The following is an 18,995-nucleotide window of genomic DNA, read 5'->3' on the forward strand; positions in this document are numbered from 1 at the left end:
TTTTTTTTGTGTTTATTTTCTTTAGTATTTTTTTTGATGTAAAATGTAATTATTAATTTAATATTAAAATATATATTTAAGTTTTAAATATATTTAAACTAAATGATAAATTGTTTAAATATAAAATATTAATAATAATAAATGATATAATTTACAAATTGTAACTCTTATCGATTATACATATTACAAACACTATTATAAAATATAATTAAAAAATAATATTGCTTAATTTATTTTTACAAAAATAAAATAATAGTAATAATTTAACTACATTTATTAAAAAATCAAAGTTTTAAAAAAATTAGAAATTCAAATACAAAGATATAACATATTGAAATTATATTGTGAGTAAGAATTAATATTGATTAGACATGTTGTGTGAGGTGGAAGATAAAATGATTGAAAACAAAATCTTATCAACAAATGTGGAAAAGATAAAGTTGTAATTAATGCATTCTTACATTTAATGTAAGATGAAGTTAGAAAATATTTATATTTTTGTGAAAGAAAATTAATTTTTTCCCCCACCAAAAATAGTATGGACCAATAGAATGGATGAAAAATGTGATTTATAAAATAATGAAAAATTAGAAAATGATATAAACATTTGAAGTTTCATATAATGTTTTAAATTCTTTGATTTGATTGGTCAGTGTTAATGTCATATTAGGAGTGACATGAATGCATAAGTATTCTTGCCATAAGACTAATAATAATAATAATAATCACCATAAGAGTCCAACAGGAACATTAGTTTCCTGCCTTATAGGGAGGCAGGACTAATAAAAATTATATAATTGCTGTTGTCTGAAGCTTAAGATTTCCATTTGTTACCGTTATGGAAAAAAGCACCCAATTAGTCAATGAATCGAATGCTCTCTACGAGGGACATAAAAATGTGGACCGATTTTGATAACCAAAACCTTTTTAAAGCCGTGAAGAAACACCTCTAAAACGGTAAGGACGAAAGCCACGGGTTGCGGCATCCTTTGCTGGTTTTGTAACATCGATGGGCATGATTGGATTTATCTTCATTATCTTCGCTCTGCTATGGATTGCTTCATTATTGAAGCTATGGATGTCACCAAAGTCTCTTTCCAAGGCCAAATCTCCATTCTTGTTTAATGGTGAGTTCTTATCAACTTTCTTTCGCGCGATTGGTTTGCTCAATAACACGCCCAATCTCGTATTAATAGCAGATGACAAGGGACTGAAAAAGAAAGTCAATGTGTTGCTGCTCACTGCCCACCCCGACGATGAGTCCATGTTAGTATTTTCTAACCTGAAACAAACATATACTTAAATCTTGAAGGTTCCGATAATTCGATTCATCTCTTTGCTTTCAAACGATACTATTCTGTTTCTTTTCTCAATTAGATTCGCACTTGTTGGAACTCATTGGTTTTGTTGTCATCATCCTTAATTAGCTCACAGCATGATTCATTTTGCTACTCCCATTTCCCCAATTCTGAAAAGCGATGATCAATTTTTCTCGCTGAAGTTTCTATATGGGTAAGGGGAAAACCATTTCATCTTGGTCCATTTTGTTGAATGAAATTCACTAATGATTGAGAGGTTGTATCTGGTCATTTGTGATGTTCATTTCATAGTTGTTTTTTTTTGTGCCTTAAATTATATATGTTCTTTTTTTTTTTGGATGCCTGGTTGCACAATGGACTCCAGTCCGTAGTTCTGTTTATGATATGCTGTAATGTCCCTGCTGAGGGTTTTCCTAATATATATGAAAATTTGTTTTTCTCCTTTTCCTTTTTGATTTATCGAAACTGAAATTCTTACAGTGAATATCAATTTGTGAAGTACAATCCTAGGCCACAGCTAAACAAATTTATAAATGATTAAACTGCTGGGAAGTTGTTATTTTATGCAGATCACAAGATAAAGTTGGACATGATTAGATCAATCCCCAGGCTAACTGCAGAAATGAAGGAAACCTACAGTACGCATAGAAGATCAGACTGTTTTTGATTTGCCAAACCGGTCATATAATACATTATATGGAAACCCACGCACCAAAGATTAATACAGAATTAATGATGAACTAGCTAGTAATAAACCAATCCCTCCGTTTGGTATGAATGCAGAAATTGAATCTTAATTGAGTTTACAACAGCGGTAACCGACAGCTCAAGTTTTATATAAGGGCCAGCTTAATATACCATTCACCCATAAGCAGCGTATATACATTCTAGTGCAGAAGATTGCACATCGCCCCTTTGTACGATTCTTTACAATGGAACATATCAATTGTTAACATAGAATGATGGTGCACAGCAACCATGAACTGTATAGTGTATTATGAAGGTAGTCAGTGATTTGTTGATCCAGTTCGCAATATGCATAATTAATTAATTAACTCAGATTGCGCCTGTCAATAACTTTTCACAACATAAGATTATTCTTAAATCACATAGACTGCAGAGGGTTAGTGTAACTACCCAGGGGTTTAATACTAATAATAATAATTCACTTCCTCACATGCTGTTCAGAAATCAGAGTGCAAACATAAATCATGTAGCCATCCACACATGCTGTTCAGAAATTGGACTGCAAGCATAAATCATGTGCTAACATAAGTTAAAACATCCTAACCATACCAAGGTGCACATCAATGTATATTACTGCCGTAGTAGTGCTGTCCCAAAGCTAAGCAATTTTCCTTAAAAGAGGCTTCCAAATTCGGCACCAAGTTGTTTATAATTTGACCAAACAGCTAATGAATTTTGCAGCCAGCTGATTACAAAAGATTGCTGGTTTTTATCCCCTAGATCATGCTACCAAGGGTCTCTGTTTTTAAGAGCTTCAATTGAAAATTTGAGTTTTTGAAAATGATTATTTGGATAAATGAGGGTGATAGGTTCTGCCCTCATAGGCATTACAATTGAGCCCTTCTTTCAATTTACTTTTCCCTCCGAAAGTTAAAAAAAAAGAAAAAAAAGTGACCTAACATTAGTTAATTACATAATTAAAAAGGTACTCTACTGGAGTGCCCAAGTGCAACAATGGCTGGGCTATAAGTTTCAGTGTTACCCGCAGATGTGTCCTTGGCCTAAAAAATCCAGTCCCCACACTGAAAACATTTCCGTCTCTGATTTTTGGAAATTAATAGGAAACGTTCTGAAAACCCGAGGACATTGCGAATTTTTTTGGGGTTGGCTGGGAACACCTTGGATGTCCTTAGGGCCGATGGCATCCCCCATAGATAGGTGGCATCAACACTTAAAACACATTTATTGTTTATAAAACTCTTTTCTTTTTTAATTTTAAAATGAGTCCCTCTTTCCAAGTTCACCCTAACATATTTATTGCTGTGAATGATCTCTGATGGATCTCTTCTGTTAAACTACTGTAATTTTTTTATTTTTTATTTTGTTTTCCTGTTTATTTATGTTTTCTTGTAGAGCTAGATAGAAGTGCAGAAAGGTTTGTTTGTTTTTGTGTTTTGATGGTTTTATAACATAGAAAGGAATAAGGAACAACAAACATGAAACAAGACTGGAGTAAATAAGGTATACAGTAAAAATCAGAATTATTGCAAACCGTACCAGGCAGATTTGTCTGAATTATAGAGCCAAGTAATAAATCCAATGCATTTCCCAAAGCTCACATACAAATTTGATGTCAAACTAGAAAGTGAAGATTGTTCTCGAATCCAGTATACATTTGGAGGTGAATACAAGTAATACTCTATACACCATGTGGTGTATTTGCTGCAAATGGCGTCCCACAAGCTACAATGAATGACGTCCCAACTGGAAAGATGATATGCCACGCTGAAATTGCAATGAGAATTGATGCCTCTGTCCTTAATCACCACGCACAATGCCTAAGAGATATGGTGCCAAAGATTGCTGAGGGCTACGTCCCAACCAATCACTAACCTGGGGTTTGCGTCCTAGACTAGAAATCGCCCATTTAGAGCAAATTTATAAACAAGTTGTCAAATATGCCAAAGATGATCATAGAATGAAGCTTCCAACTCCTTATAACCCCTCTCAATTGCAAATCGAACCCTAAGTGTCTCCAAGTGGCATTATGTAGTGAAAGTGTTATAATTTCTTATTTTAAAGTGGTCATGTTACTAGAAAATGACCTTTTTCCTCATAGACAAAAATCCGTTCACTAAATTGCCCTGAGACCAAAGAGAAAGATTTAGAGAATTTCGAGACCTTTCCAACAAGCTATCACACCATAGGATGCACATCCAAATGAGGCCAAAAATCCCTTATTACTCCAAAATGGCTAATATCTTAGCCTTATTTAATTATTAAACGCTAACTTAGGAAATATTAAAAATATAACCCAAATAGTCACAAAATGCCCAACTGACATCACAAACCATAAAATCAAAGTCGGAAATCAAGGATCCATTGGTTGTCTCATCCCTAAAATCTAGAGATGCTCCTAAAATTTAAGAAACAAGCCCTAACCCTTTGAAATTGAACCCAAAGAGTAATCTCATGGAGACCCAACCCTGGGCAAGATCATACCTCCTTAAAAGTAGGCACTACCTCTTAAAAAAAAGGAACGTCTCCCAACTGATCAATAACCGCCAGAACACCAAGTCCCCAACACTGAATAACCATACTGGGTCTCTATCCACCCTGTTAGCCTACAAGACCTCATAATAAGCTGACTCACATGTCTCTGCTAGACTGAGCTAGAGTGGGGACATGATAGGTAGAATTCCTTCTATTTGGGGTCCTTTGACTAGTCACATTAAGAATGTTGTTACAGCGATGCTACACACTCAGAATCATATAGCAAACTGTTTGCAAGGTGTTGGTAAAGTCTAAAAAGTGTGTTACAGATCTAAAACATGCATTTTTATGTCATTTTGTGGAAATATATCAGTGCTGGGTAGGCTTTGGGTTGATACGGGGGCTTTGTGGAAGATTTGGTGAATATTGGAGGTTTGATCAAGGTGTCATCTTGCTGTAACAAGCCTATATGATTGGAACTGTATAGCAAACCTTTTGGTATTGATATCTGTTGGAGATTGTAGCTGCGATAGAGATCTTTATCTCTGGGCACTAATAGCATTATGGTCACCTTCATCTCAATAAGACATTTATGATAAATTGTAATATCAAATATTAAGACGTTTCATACAACATGTGTTGAGGCATAGAAATACGAATAGTTGTATTTGAAAATAAAGAGTCATGTTTTGGGGGAAATTGAAGAGACCTTCAGTTGTAATGTGAAGAGTCTCTCTATATGTTATATATATCGCATCAAGCGAAATGCATCGTACACTGCAAAATTTTATTATCAATAAAGTGATCTTTAGTTGTGTGGCTGGGTTTTTCCCTTCATTCTAGAAGGGTTTTCTTAGGGTATTTATGTGTGTCTCTTGTATCTATTTTGCCTTTTCATTATTGTTGTTTATCTTAATTTTTGGGCAAACATCCAACAATATCAGTCCACTTACAATGAGTTGGAGGTGTAGTTTTAGGGGTGTAACCCCAGTTTAGATCATTGGTGAATGTGGTCTAGAGTTAGAAGAGCATTGGGAGACATATTCTTGATCCTCTTTTCTAGGGTCAAGTCAAACCTGCAACTGTCAACTCCAACACAGTTTGTAAAGTTTTTCATATTTCATTGGGATGTTATTTCATGTACTAGCACTATTGTGTGAATGATTATCTCCCAAAGCAATTGTAACACTATGACTATAATGTGTATATTGATAGTTTATATTAGACTTAATTGTTAGTAGTGTGTTTCAATTTGGATGATGGGTTATTGTTCTTGCTGCTGTTGACAGTGATTTCCGAATCATGTTCTTGGGTGCATTTCGATTTTGTATGTTATTATTTTAATAATAAATGCATATAGATAATGAATTTCAAATTATGAATGCATTTTGAGTGTTGAGAATGAATATTGATATGTTGCATGTTAAGGTTTTAGATGTTTATATTGCATGCTTTTTCTATGTATTCATGTGAATGTAATAGACTAAGTTGCTGATTTGGGTGCGGATGTGGATTCAGGTGTGGACGTGGATGCGGGTCTGCTGATGAGCAATTTTTTTTTGGGGGGGTTTTGGATACATTCATATATATATACATACATATGCAAAGAAATGCAATAAATATACAAAATTAAATCTTTTGATAGTGTGATACTTCATCATTGATCAAGAGAAATATTAAATGCCAATTGATAGTTCACGAGTATTCAAATTGAAATAATTAATAAGCCATATCATATATGTCTATGTTCATGATTCCAATGCAAATTAGAAAATCATTACAATTGCAAAATCAAAATTTAGTTCATGATTTAATGTTCATCTATCAAGATTCAAGATTCACTAATTAGAATCACAAGGATTCTCATAAAAATCCTCATAATCTCCAACTGCTGCAAGTTCAAAATCATTTGAACCCAAAGTGGTTTCACTTGCACTAGATGCACCATGTGTCGTGATGTTATCATGATCCTAAACCATTGCATCCAAGTTGGCACACTTGGGGACTAAATCCCAATGCTTGGCTGTCCCTTTCTTGTAGTGATCCTTCTTATGTGAGAGAAGACACAAGTGGGTATGAATGTAAACCAAGTGTTCAACCTTTTTTCTGAGCCCAACTGGTTACACTTCATTGAGTGGATAAAGTACTTCAATATCACCAACAACAAAAGAATTTGCAACTTGGATAGTGTTCACAAAATTAAACATAAAAATGAAAAGCAAATTAAAGAATGTTAAGCACTAAATTGTAGAATGCACGTGGTAAACAAAAAACAAAAAAACTTACTTGTGAGAGAACCTTGATTGCAAAAGGTTGTAGATGCTTAAATGGTTGACCATGGAGATACCACTATGTGATAGCTCCCATGTTGTTTTGGTCTTTTATTGCAATTGGACTTAGTTTTTCTCCCAAGGCAAGTAAGCTAATCTTTGTTCTAACTTTTTTGTGCTTTCATCATTTTGGAAAAGTCTTTGAAAAGCTTTTTAGCACCCATTGGCAACTTCTTCATCCGCATATGGTGCTACTCTATTCAGCATAGTAAGTATTTCCTCCCTATAGTACCTTGGAGATAGGGCATATGGAAGGAGGTGCAATGGGGCGGTTATCTTTTCTTGATGATGATGAATGATTGTTTCCACCTTATTGTATAAGGTTTCGCATTCAGTGGGGTCATTTTCATTTCCCGATGATGATGAGTGATTGTTTCCACCTTATTGTATAAGGTTTCACATTCAGTGGGGTCATTCTCATGTGTTTGTATGACAAGTTTTACCTTGTCTACCATTGTGTCCATGCCATCATAGACATCCCCCAAACAAGGTTTCTATGTATCAGCAAAGAGAGCAGAGTCATGATAGGCTTGGTGAAATCCAATACGAATTACACATTGTCATCCAAGACTAATGCCTTAACCTTTTGGGCCCTCTCTAAATGTGAAGCCTGCCATATGCCCCATTGGTAAATAAGTTAAATAACCATTTGGCTCAAATCCCCTTGCACCTTGACAAGTCATCTCGTAACAATAATATGAGATGCGAATCAGGTCTCATCAACCTAAGCAAGTTAATAACAATAAGTAAATAAATATCTAGCAAAGTTATATACAATTTGGTAAGTGGTTTGCTACGTTGTGCTCACCCCTACTATAGTTGCCTCAACAGACCTCCACTTGTATATAATAGGGGCAGCCGAGTGCCTTGTATATAGGCGACTATCTCTATTCATCGACTAATGACTAATACCTATCACATCATATTACGAACTATGTATAATGGATGGTGGATGGTGAGTGTCAAACATGACAATTTATTAAAATTAAATATAATTTAAATTTAGTAGTTACAATTTACCTTTAACAACCCCAATTCCGAGAGTGATCTAATATTGATTGTGACATTTGATGGTTTGTCACAAACATTTGTATCTCCTCCCCCTCTTGGTATATTTGTTTCACCCAATCTATTTGAGTGCCAATTTGTTGCATGACCAAGTTGAGGGAGTGTATGGTGCACGATGTCAAAAAAATAAGGTCATTATATTATGATAATAGATAAGCTTTGATTATTAATTAATGTTTATCTATTTGTAATCTATTGTAAATATTAGAATGTGTCTAATATTTAGTTAGTTGTAGTTATTTGTTAGCTTTTCTATTCTTTACGATTGTTTCCTAAGGAAACATCACTTTATTCTTTTATATATATAGACCTCTCGGTCTATGTTAATAACAAGTAAGTATTTTACCAATTACTTTGTAATATGGTATCGGAGCCAATTCTTTGAATTTTTTCAAAAAATATTATAATTTCTTGTTCAAAATTATCAGAGTAATAATTTTCAAAATCATTTTTTGTGATATCTGCTTCTCACGACCATTTTTTGCAACCGTTGTCTGTTTTTTCTACACATTTCTGCCATTTTTTGTGTGTTTTTTTTTTTAGTAGGGCTGTTTTTGCTCAAAACCCTAATTTTTTTGTACTGGATCAAAAAATATTTTACAGATTCTTGGTGGGTTTTTCGAGAGCTTAATTGGGTTGTTCAATTTTTCTGGGTGCCTCGATTCGTGCCTCAATTTTTGAGTCAACAAATATAGAAACCAACAACATGTTTCTGGGTTTTTTAAGCTCTCGTGTGGGAACACCTTCAAATTTTCTAGGTCTTCCATTTTTTTGCCTCAAAGAACGTGCCTTGATAGATTTTCATGTTTTTCATTGAAAAATGTGCTATGGTATCTTTGACTAATATTCTGCTCAAGGGCAATTCAGAATTCGAATGGTCGAAATTAGAGCATATGAAAGCAGTGGATACTAGCAATCTTTGAATATCATAATATCGATAAGATTGTTTTGGGTGTTAAAAAGTGTCCGATTGCAACTGGTACTGATTAGGTTACATGGGATCTCAATAACCGGGAGGTGATAATGCTTCTCAAATTATCTGTCATTGATGATCAACTCCCTCAGATTCCATCCGACAAAATAACTGCCAAGATATAAGAGCATTTGAAGAAACTTCATTAGATTTCTGACAAAAGTAGTGCTTTTTTCTTGAAGAACACTCTGTTTTGCATTATCATAAATGAGCCAACATCGCTCCAGGCTCACCTGAATAGGATTTAGGAAATCTGTGATTAGTTGCTTGCCATTGGTCACAAGATTGGATGAAGAGGACATTGTTGTCATAATCCTCAAAAGTTTGCCCAATTCCTACGAGCATTTTATCGAGACTTTCAACATCACCTCTACTGGTGTTGATTTGAAGTTCACAGATCTTTGCACACTTCTGCCTTAACAAGATAGGTGGAAACAACAATTTGCTAGTGGTTCTAGCTCCACCTCCATAGAGCAAGCCTTTGCTGCTAAATCCTTTGAGAAGGATAAAGGCATGTCTTAGTAGAAGTCCTTTGCTCTAGCTTTAGAAGGTTCCTAGAAGAAGAACATTCAACAATTATTGCCACAAGTTTGGTCACATGAAGGTTGAATGTCAGAAATGCTTAGCTGCCCAATCTAAGCAATCAAGTTCACAACCCAAACCAAACACTACAGAGCACACTGAATAGATAGGATTTGCCTTTTACGCCTTCATGGCTAAAAGATCTATAGATCATGTGAAGTCATCTGCCTAGTATATTGATTCAGGTGCTTCTTGTCATTTTACCCACCGCAGAGACTAGTTCACTGACTACTAGCCTTACTCAGATTCTGTTATTTTTGGTGGTGAAGAGTACACTGTTATTGGTAAAGGCAACATTTAGATTCAGTCTGTTGGGAGGAATCTCAATTTTCTTGATGTGTACTATGTTCCAAGGATGGAACTAAATCTACTCTGAGTCAGTCAGTTACTATGACATTCTCCACACTTGGATGTCACCTTTAGTTCACATCAGTGTACCATCACTGATAGGGTGACTTAGTCAATTGTTGTAGTGGGTCTTGAGAATCATGGTCTTTTCCACCTTACTAATTTTGGTGATTCTTGGAACTCAGCTATGACTGATTGACGGTCTTCTATTGACATCAGCCGTATGGGCACTTAAATTTGCATTATCTCTCTCAGCTTTGTAAAGTTTTTGCAAATTCTTTAATTGAATCAAACTTAGATTATACCTCCTATGCTTCCTTTGAACTTGCTATAGATAACTTCAAAGTACCGTCTTGAATGAATTTAGAAATATAAATCTAGAACTGTCTTTTTCTTTTGCAAGTTGTATTTAGGCATTATTGACTAAGGAGTAGACTTATTGTTTTCTTGTGTGCTCTTAGACTCTAACAATACCCTTAATAAATATAGAAATCAAGGACATGTCCCTTCCAAAGTCTACTTTGTCTCATCTCTAGAAGTCGGCGACTTTCCATGTAATTAACAATTTTAACCACAAACTAAATCAAAGGAGTTTTAGTTAGATTTAAACTAACATACAAGGATTGGCGCCAATATCCTTAAGAGGATAATGCAATGACTTTAGATTAGTATTTATCATACAAGATCAGATCAGATCGATTTGTTATCAGATCAGCATGATTGCAAGTTATAGAATTAACACTCCCTCTTAACTTGATAATGATACCGAGAGATATCATATCTAGCAACATTAATAAAGATGAACAAGCAAGAATTGATACTCTACATCTATTTGAATCTTCTTAGCATGTGGTATCATAGAACACATGATACAATGTCATATTACTAAACCTGTGATATAACAAATAACTGTTATTAGTGATAACAGTATTGCAAAGAATACAATATATAGGATAAATCCGAAGAATAATTAAATTCTTCATTTATCCAAATTGTGACTCATAGATACTGGTATTCCTATATCACAACATGATCTTGAGTTAAGATCTACCAGAACATAGGATAAATTCCGGAGAATAATAAAATTCTTCTTTTATCCAAATTGTGACTTATAGACATAGCAATGTCTACAACACAATGTGATCTTGAACTCATCTAGATCCTATAGTAGAACTCTGCTGTTTAGCACATTATCTAAGAGATCGTCACCTCTCATAATGTCTTTTATACAAGTGTTCATTATCTCAGAGATCGTCACCTCTTAAATAATGAATACAAATGGTGGAGCCCATAATAGTCAATAGCCTGACAATTAAATTATTTTATTAATAATTTAAAGAATACAAATGAATTACAATTCAACCATACCAAGTCTTTTCTTGAAGTTATCTATCTTCACTCTAGAGAGAGGTTTGGTGAGAATATTTGCTATTTGATTTGCAGTGCAAATGTATTCTAATTTTATAGTATTCCTGTCTACCATATCTCTTACATAATGGTAAGGAATTTTAATATGCTTGGACCTGTTACGAAAAACTAGATTCATTGAAAGCTTGATGGAACTCTGATTATCACAATGAATCATCATAGGATTCATGGGTTGACCAAATAATCCACAAGTAGCTTCCTCAGCCAAACTACTTCTCGGGAGGCCATCGCTGCTGTAATGTATTTGGCTTTTGTGGAGCTTTGTGCTACTGAAGACTATTTTCTGCATATCCAAGATATCATTGCTGATCCTAAACTAAAACAACATCCTAAAGTACTTTTTTGTCTTTAACACTTCCACCAGAATCCGAGTTAGTGAATCCATTTAAATCTAAGTTAACTTTCTCATATTTGAGCCTAAGATTAAGAGTGCCTTGTAAGTATCTCATAATGTGTTTTACTGCAACTAGGTGAATCTCCTTTGGCTCACACATAAACTAACTTAAGGCATTAACAACATAGCAAATATCAGGTCTTGTATTTACCAAGTACATAAGGGACCCAATCATCTATCTGTAGAGAGTAGAATCTATGGAAGGTGATTCTGCTGCTGCTTCTTTAAGTTTATGTAGATTAGTCTCCATTGGAGAAGACATAGACTTGCAATTCCACATTCCAAATCTCTTCAAAATATCTGATGTATACTTCACTTGATTAAGTATAATGCTGTCTAAATTTTGTTGTACTTCCAGTCTTAGGAAGTAATGAAGGAGTCCCAAGTCTTTCATCTCGAACTCTCTAATTAGATCTTTCTTGCATTGATCTATGAGATGGTCATCATTTGTTATTAGTAAATCATTAACATACAATATCAGAATTACCGTATCATCTTTATCCTTTTTATAATATAAATTTGGATTGGCTTCATTTTTGGAGAATCCTAAGCCGGTGAGATACTTATCAATTCTTTCATACCAAGCCCTTGGAGCCTGCTTAAGCCCATAGAGAGCTTTCTTGAGCCTGCAAACAAAAATGTTAGGATCGTGAGTTTCAAATCCTTCAGCGTGCTCCAAAAATACTTCTTCTATAATCTTTCCATTTAGGAATGTTGTTTTTACATCCATCTGATGTACTTTTCATCCCTTCGATGCTGCAATGGCTAGGACTGCTCTTATAGAGGTATATCTAGCAATAGGAGCAAAAGTTTCTTCATAATCAATCCCTTCTTTCTAAGAGGATCCTCTGGCTACAAATCTGGCTTTATATTTCTCAATGCTACTGTCAACAACATGCTTTATTTTAAATATCCACTTGGAAGAAACAACATATTTTCCTTTAGGTCTTGGAACAATTTTCCAAACATCATTCTTTATAATAGATTGGTATTCTTCTGTCATAGCCTCTTTCCAAGCTTTATGTTTAATAACATCTGAAGGATTGGTTGGTTCTGTTTTGGACAAATCATTTATGTTTGCTGTATAACTAGAAAACCTTTTGGGTGTTTTTCTTTCTCTGATTGTTCTAGAAGGTGCAACAAAGTCTTGTGCTTCCTCAACTGTTTTAATGGCCCAAAGTGGTCTTTTCTTTGAATTTTGAGTTTCTCCAAGATTTAGGTTTTGAATTTCATCTTCAATTTCTTCCATGTTCTCCCTCTGAGACTCAGACTCAGTATTTTTTTCAAAATTAGGTAAAGGAAGGGTTCTTCAGAACTTAGGGCTCTTTTGAATGCTATATCTTCTTCAAAAATTACATCCCTACTAAGTGCAATATTTTTCTATCCAAGTATGAAAATCCTATATGCTTTAGATGTTTCACTATACCCTACAAAATAACCTTTCTTCCTGGAGGGTTCTAACTAGGGTAACGAGAATCGGAATCGGATCAGAATCGATAAGGCTGAATCGAATCGTGAGTTGGCCATGAATCTGCAAATTTAAAAAGCCCTTGAAATTTTGTAACTTATTTCATAAAACCTTTATCACTGATTCGATTCACCAATTCACAAAAAATCGTTGGGCTTGAATTGAATCGCCGAATCGTGTGAATCGTGTGAATTGCCACGATTCTTGGAACTATGGTTCTAACTTAGTTCTCTTTTCTTTAGGAATATGAATATATACAGGGCACCAAAAAATCCTAAGATGATTTATATTGGGTTTAACCTTAGTAAAAACTTCTTGAGGAGTTTTATCTCTAAGGTAGGACTGAGGGCTTCTGTTTTGAATATAGACAACAGTACAAGAAGCTTTTGCCCAAAGAAAATATTCTAGATTCTAATCAAATATCATAGCTCTAGCAGCTTCTATAATTGTCCTATTCTTTCTTTTTGCTACCCCATTTTGTTCTAGATTATAAGGAATGGTATACTCCCTCTTAATTTCTATTTCTTTACAAAATCTTTTAAACAAATCTGAGGTGTATTCACCTCCATTATTAGTTCTAAGAGTTTTAATTTTATGTCCTGATAAGTTTTTAGTTAATGTTTTGAATTCTTTAAATCTCTTTAGGATTTCTTCTGATTCTTTGCACTAAGAAGTAAATCCATGTTTTCTTAGAGAAGTTATCTATGAACAAAATATAGTGCCAGAATCCTCCAAGAGAAGGAACAGACATAGGTCCACATAAATCTGAATGAATTAATTCCAAAACATTGTTGGTTTTTCTAGTGCTATCATGAAATGGACTTTTGGTGTTCTTAACTAGAGCACACCCTTTGCATATGGTTGATTGGTCTTTATTTAGTTTAGGTACACCAATGACCATCTTCTTCATAGTTGATAAGGTTTTGAAATTTAGATTTCCTGACCTTCTGTGCCATATTTCATTTATGTCTGTAGCTTCATGAATTAAAGCTTGAATAGATCGACTAAGTTTTGAATTGAATTTATACAAATAACCTTTTCTCTGACCAATCAACTTCGCTTTCTTAATTGAGTTCTTTGCCTAGGTTATTACTTTACCGTCCATGAATGCAACATTATGTCCATCATCTTCAAGTGCTGTAACTGAGATTAGATTTCTTTTTTATTCTTGGTACAAAGAGTACTCCTTTGAGAAGAAGAGAATTTCCTGATTTTAGTTTCAAGGTGCAATTTCCAATTCCTTTAACGGAGTGTGCTGAATTATCATCGATGGTGACTTCACCATTAACCTTTTCCTGATATAGAGTCTAGTGCTTCTTTGTATCCTGTAATATGTCTAGATGATCCACTATCAATCACCCATGCTTTATTTGAGACTTCATTTGATAGTGATAAATACAATACACAATTCTCAAGATCATAGTTATCTTCTTCTCTAGTGACATTTGTACAGTTCACTTGTTGTTTAGAATTCTTAGGACAATTAGATATGTAGTGTCCAAACTTTTCACATCTGAAGCACTTTATTTTGGATAGATCTTTCTTAGGTTTGTCATTCTTTTGATTTCTCTTTTTCTTCTTGAAATGCTTCTAATTGCCCTTATAGCAGTTTGTATTAAGAACATGGAGTTCTTCATTTTTTGTTTTCAATTTCCCTCATTTCTTTAGTTTTTTGGATTCTTCTTGAAGACAATCTCCCTTAAGTTTGTTGAAGTCAGAAAGTTTATCTCTGGCACTTACCCCTTGTGCAAAAGTTTCCCATGAATCTGGTAATCCATCTATAGCCATCAGTGTTAGTTCCATGTCACTAATGATGGTTCCTATACTTGAAAGTTCATCTCTTAGGCTGGCAATCCTTAGGAAGTATGAATTCATCGATTCTCCCCTCTTTGTTTGAATGTGGTTTAGTTTCCTTTTTTAGTTTGAGAACTTTAGTTGCATTGTTAACCTCATATGCATTTAGTAGTGCATTCATCATAGCAAATGCTATTTGATGTTTTGTAAGCATGGGTACAATATCATTTTTCACTCCATCTAATATGATTTGAATGACTTTCCTCTTTCCTTTAATCCAGAAAGATTTATGAGGTTCAACTTTAGGTTGTTTGGATGCTGATTCAACAAATTGTTTTACATCATTTTCTTTAAGTATCATCATGATTCTGAATTTTCAGGCATCAAAGTGTTCTTTCCCATCAAACCTATCCTCGGGTTTGATTGTGTATGCCATTGAAGATAGGAGAATGACGCTATATATAAGGTTTGATTACTTAATTTGCAGAGCCTAGGTTTGACTACCAGAGTTCTGATACCATGTAAAGTTTCTGCAAATTCTTTAACTAAATCAAGCTTAGATTATACCTCCTATGCTTCCTTTGAATTGTCTGTAGGTAACTTCAAAGTGCTGTCTTGAATGAATTTAGAAATATAAATCTGGAACTGTCTTTTTCTTCAGCAAGTTGTATCTGGGTAGTATTGACTAAGGAAAAGACTTTATTGTTTTCTTGTGTGCTCTTAGACCTCAACCATACCCTTAATAAATATAGAAATAAAGGGACATGTCCTTAGAAAGGACATTTCCCTTCCAAAGTTTACTTTGCCTCATCTCTAGAAGTCAGCAACTTTCCATGTAATTAACAAGTTTAACCACAAACTAAATCAAATGAGTTTTAGTTAGATTTAAACTAACACACAAGGATTGCCATCGATATCCTTAAGAGGATAATGCAATGACTTTAGATCAGTATTTGTCATGCAAGATTAGATCATACCGATCTGTTATTAGATCAACATGATTGCAAGTTACAGAATTAACAAGCTCAAGAAGAGTTTGTCTTCGGTTTGCTAGAGATTCTGACTCAACAGCTTGGAGTTTGTTATGCATGCAAGGTAGGGAAGCAATGTCACACACCTTTCACTAGTGGCAATTCATGGCGAGCTTCTTAGGTACTTCAACTTGTTCATGCTGATATCTGCAGCCCTATTACTACTCTTGTTCTTGGGTCGAGATATTTTCTGTTTGTTGATGATTTCAGTAGAAAAAATTGGTTGTATTTTCTTAAAAAGAAATCAAATGCATTTCCTATATTTCAGAAATTTAAACCTTTAGTTGAAAAAGAGTTTGGGAAATCTATTATCACTCTTAGATCAAACAATGGGGGGGAATTTTGTTCTAATGGATTCACTAGCTTCTTGGATACTCATGGCATCAAACACCAGTTGACCACACCCCACACACCACAACAGAATAGTGCAGTTGAACATCAAAACAAAACAATCACTGAGATGGCTTGATCCATGGTTGAACACAAACATGTTTCGAAAAAGTTTTGGGTAGAAGCAAGCAATACTGTCGTTTATCTTTTGAATCAATCATCCACAGTGGCAGTCAAAGATAAGACTCTAGAAGAGGCCTGGTCAAGTCGTAATCCTAGAATCGACCACTTGAAGGTTTTTGGCTCCCTTGCTTTTGTTTGGATCTCTAATACGTCACGCATCAAGTTGGATGCCAAGAGTCAGAAACTCATGCTTGCTGGATACAATAGTCTTCACAAAGTCTATCGCTTGATCGACATTGAGACATCTCGTCTCATGTATAGTCGTGATGTAGTCTTTGATGAGCAACGAGGCCCATTCATGCCTGTCTATCTTGTTCCTGATCCAGTAGACTAGCCTATGAAGGCTCATAATTTGGGAGTTAGGCTTCCATTAGGTCTACCTGACGAGAGGGTTCCAGTAGCTCCTATAGCTCTAGCTATACTGGTGATCCCTGTACAGACACCTTCAGCTTCTCTTGTAGGGTCACCTCGCTTTGTATATGCTTCACTTAAGTTTGATCCAAATTCTTTTGATGAGGAACCTGATCACCAAGCATCTCATGATACTAATGTAGGTCATTCTCTTCTCCAGCCTAAGTGGTGGGCTAAGACACTTGCTGATTTTCGTGATGATGAGCTTATTGATAGCAGCATTGCTCGAGAAAAGAGCAAATCTACAAAGTGTTAACTTTGCTCTCATGGAGAACATTTTTAGTGTTATTGAACCTCAAACATATTTCGAGGCTAAATGCATTCCAGAGTGGGAACAATCCATGACATCTGAACACCAGAGCCTGTTGAAGTATAACACCTGGGTCCTTTCTGATCTTCCACCAAGGAAGAAACCCATTGGCTGCAAATGGGTTGACAAAATTAAATACAAATTTGATGGTACTTTGGATAAGTACAAAGCTCGTTTAGTTGTGAAGGGCTTTTCTCAGTGTCAGGGCATTGATTCTGAGATCTTTGCTCCTATTGCAAAGACGAGCACAATCAGATTAATCCTAGCCATGGCAACACTGTTTGGCTGGAAGGTCCATCAAATGGACATCAAGAGTGCTTTCTTGAATGGTGATTTCCACAAAGAGGTCTACATGATGCAACCTTCTGGTTTCAAGGTTGTTGGTAAAGACCATTAGGTTCCTAAATTGGTGAAAGTTCTCTATGGCTTGAAGTAGGCCCCTAGGGCATGGTACATAAAATTTGATAAGTACCTCAGTGATCAAGGCTTCCAAAGGTGTTCGTCAGACTCAAATTTGTACATCAAGACTACTGATAGGGACATCATCCTTCTAGTTATTTATGTGGATGATTTGATCATCACTGATAGTTCGACATCTTTCATTCAAGGAATCAGACATAATTTATGCTAGTCTTTTGATATGACAGATCTTGACCTCATGTATTATTGCCTAGGTGTTGAGGTTTGGCAACAATCTTCTGGTATATTCATCTCCCAGTCCAAATATGCTAGGGCTCTATTAGACAAATTCTGTATGCACGATTGCAAGCCTACATCTACACCCATGGAGAAAGGTCTCAAGTTATCAGCCAAGTCTAATTCTCCTCCTGTTGATGATACTACATATAGGCAACTAGTAGGCAACCTCATCTACCTCTCAGCTACTAGGCCTGATATAAGCTTCGTAGTTAGCTACATATCAGCCAAGTCTAATTCTCCTCCTGTTGATGATACTACATATAGGCAACTAGTAGGCAACCTCATCTACCTCTCAGCTACTAGGCCTGATATAAGCTTCGTAGTTAGCTACATCTCACATTTTATGACAACTCCCAAGGCTGATCATTGGATGACAGCAAAGTGTATGCTTCATTATGTGAAGGGTACTTCAAATTATGGATTTCTTTACTCTCAAAGTTCTAATCCTAGACTTAGTGGGTTCATAGATTCAAATTGGGCAGGCTCTGTTGATGATAAAAAGTCAACTTTTGGATATGTGTTTAGCTTGGGATTAGGTGCATCACACAGACCACTAAGAAGCAACGTGCAATTTCTCTCTCCTCTATAGAGGGACAATCAAGGCAAGTTGTGAAGCTCTTTGGCTTCGTTAGATGCTTCAGGATGTGCAGATGTCACCAGCAGGACTGGCCACTTTGTTTATTGATAACGAATGCATTATCAAGTTAGCACGAAATCCAGTCTTCCATGAATGAACCAAGCATTTGGATGTTCACTGTCACTACATATGATAGCTGGTTGAAGACTAAACAATAGACTTGTAGTATGTTCCTACCACAGATCAGACTGTAGACATTTTCACCAAGCCTCTTGGTCCTGATAAGTTTGTTAAGTTTAGAGGACAACTTGGTGTTGTGGATAGATTACCCATTAAGGGAGGGTATTACGATAATAGATAAGCTTTTACTATTAGTTAGTGGTTATTTGTTTGTAATCTATTGTAAATATTAGAATGTTTATATTATTTAGTAAGTTGTAGTTATTTGTTGGTTTTCTTTAGCCTTCTTTTTGTTGGAATAGAATATTTCTATTCTTTACGATCGTTTCGGAAGTAAACAATGCTTTATTCTTTTGTATATATAGGCCTCTCAATCTCTGTTAATAACAA

The 18,995-nt window shown here is 35.1% G+C and overlaps 1 protein-coding gene across 4 annotated transcripts in view; it reads left to right on the top strand.

The window, feature by feature from the left end:
• Window positions 1-824: 824 nt before the first annotated feature.
• LOC149565343 (uncharacterized) overlaps window positions 825-18,995 on the top strand; it is a 204,844-nt gene continuing 186,673 nt past the window's right edge. The window contains exons 1-2 of one of the 4 annotated variants that reach the window (XM_089818861.1): window positions 825-1,127; window positions 1,197-1,266. In XM_089818861.1, coding sequence (XP_089674987.1) covers window positions 1,010-1,127; window positions 1,197-1,266 — 188 coding nt within the window. In that variant the 5' untranslated portion in view covers window positions 825-1,009. The remainder of the gene's footprint in view (window positions 1,128-1,196; window positions 1,267-18,995) is intronic. The other 3 variants (XM_089818863.1, XM_089818862.1, XM_089818864.1) reach the window with 3 other exon arrangements.

This window comes from Cupressus sempervirens, chromosome 3, assembly GCF_028749045.1.
Source record: "Cupressus sempervirens isolate cs-2001-9-10 chromosome 3, ASM2874904v1, whole genome shotgun sequence".
NCBI classification, from domain to species: Eukaryota; Viridiplantae; Streptophyta; class Pinopsida; order Cupressales; family Cupressaceae; genus Cupressus; species Cupressus sempervirens.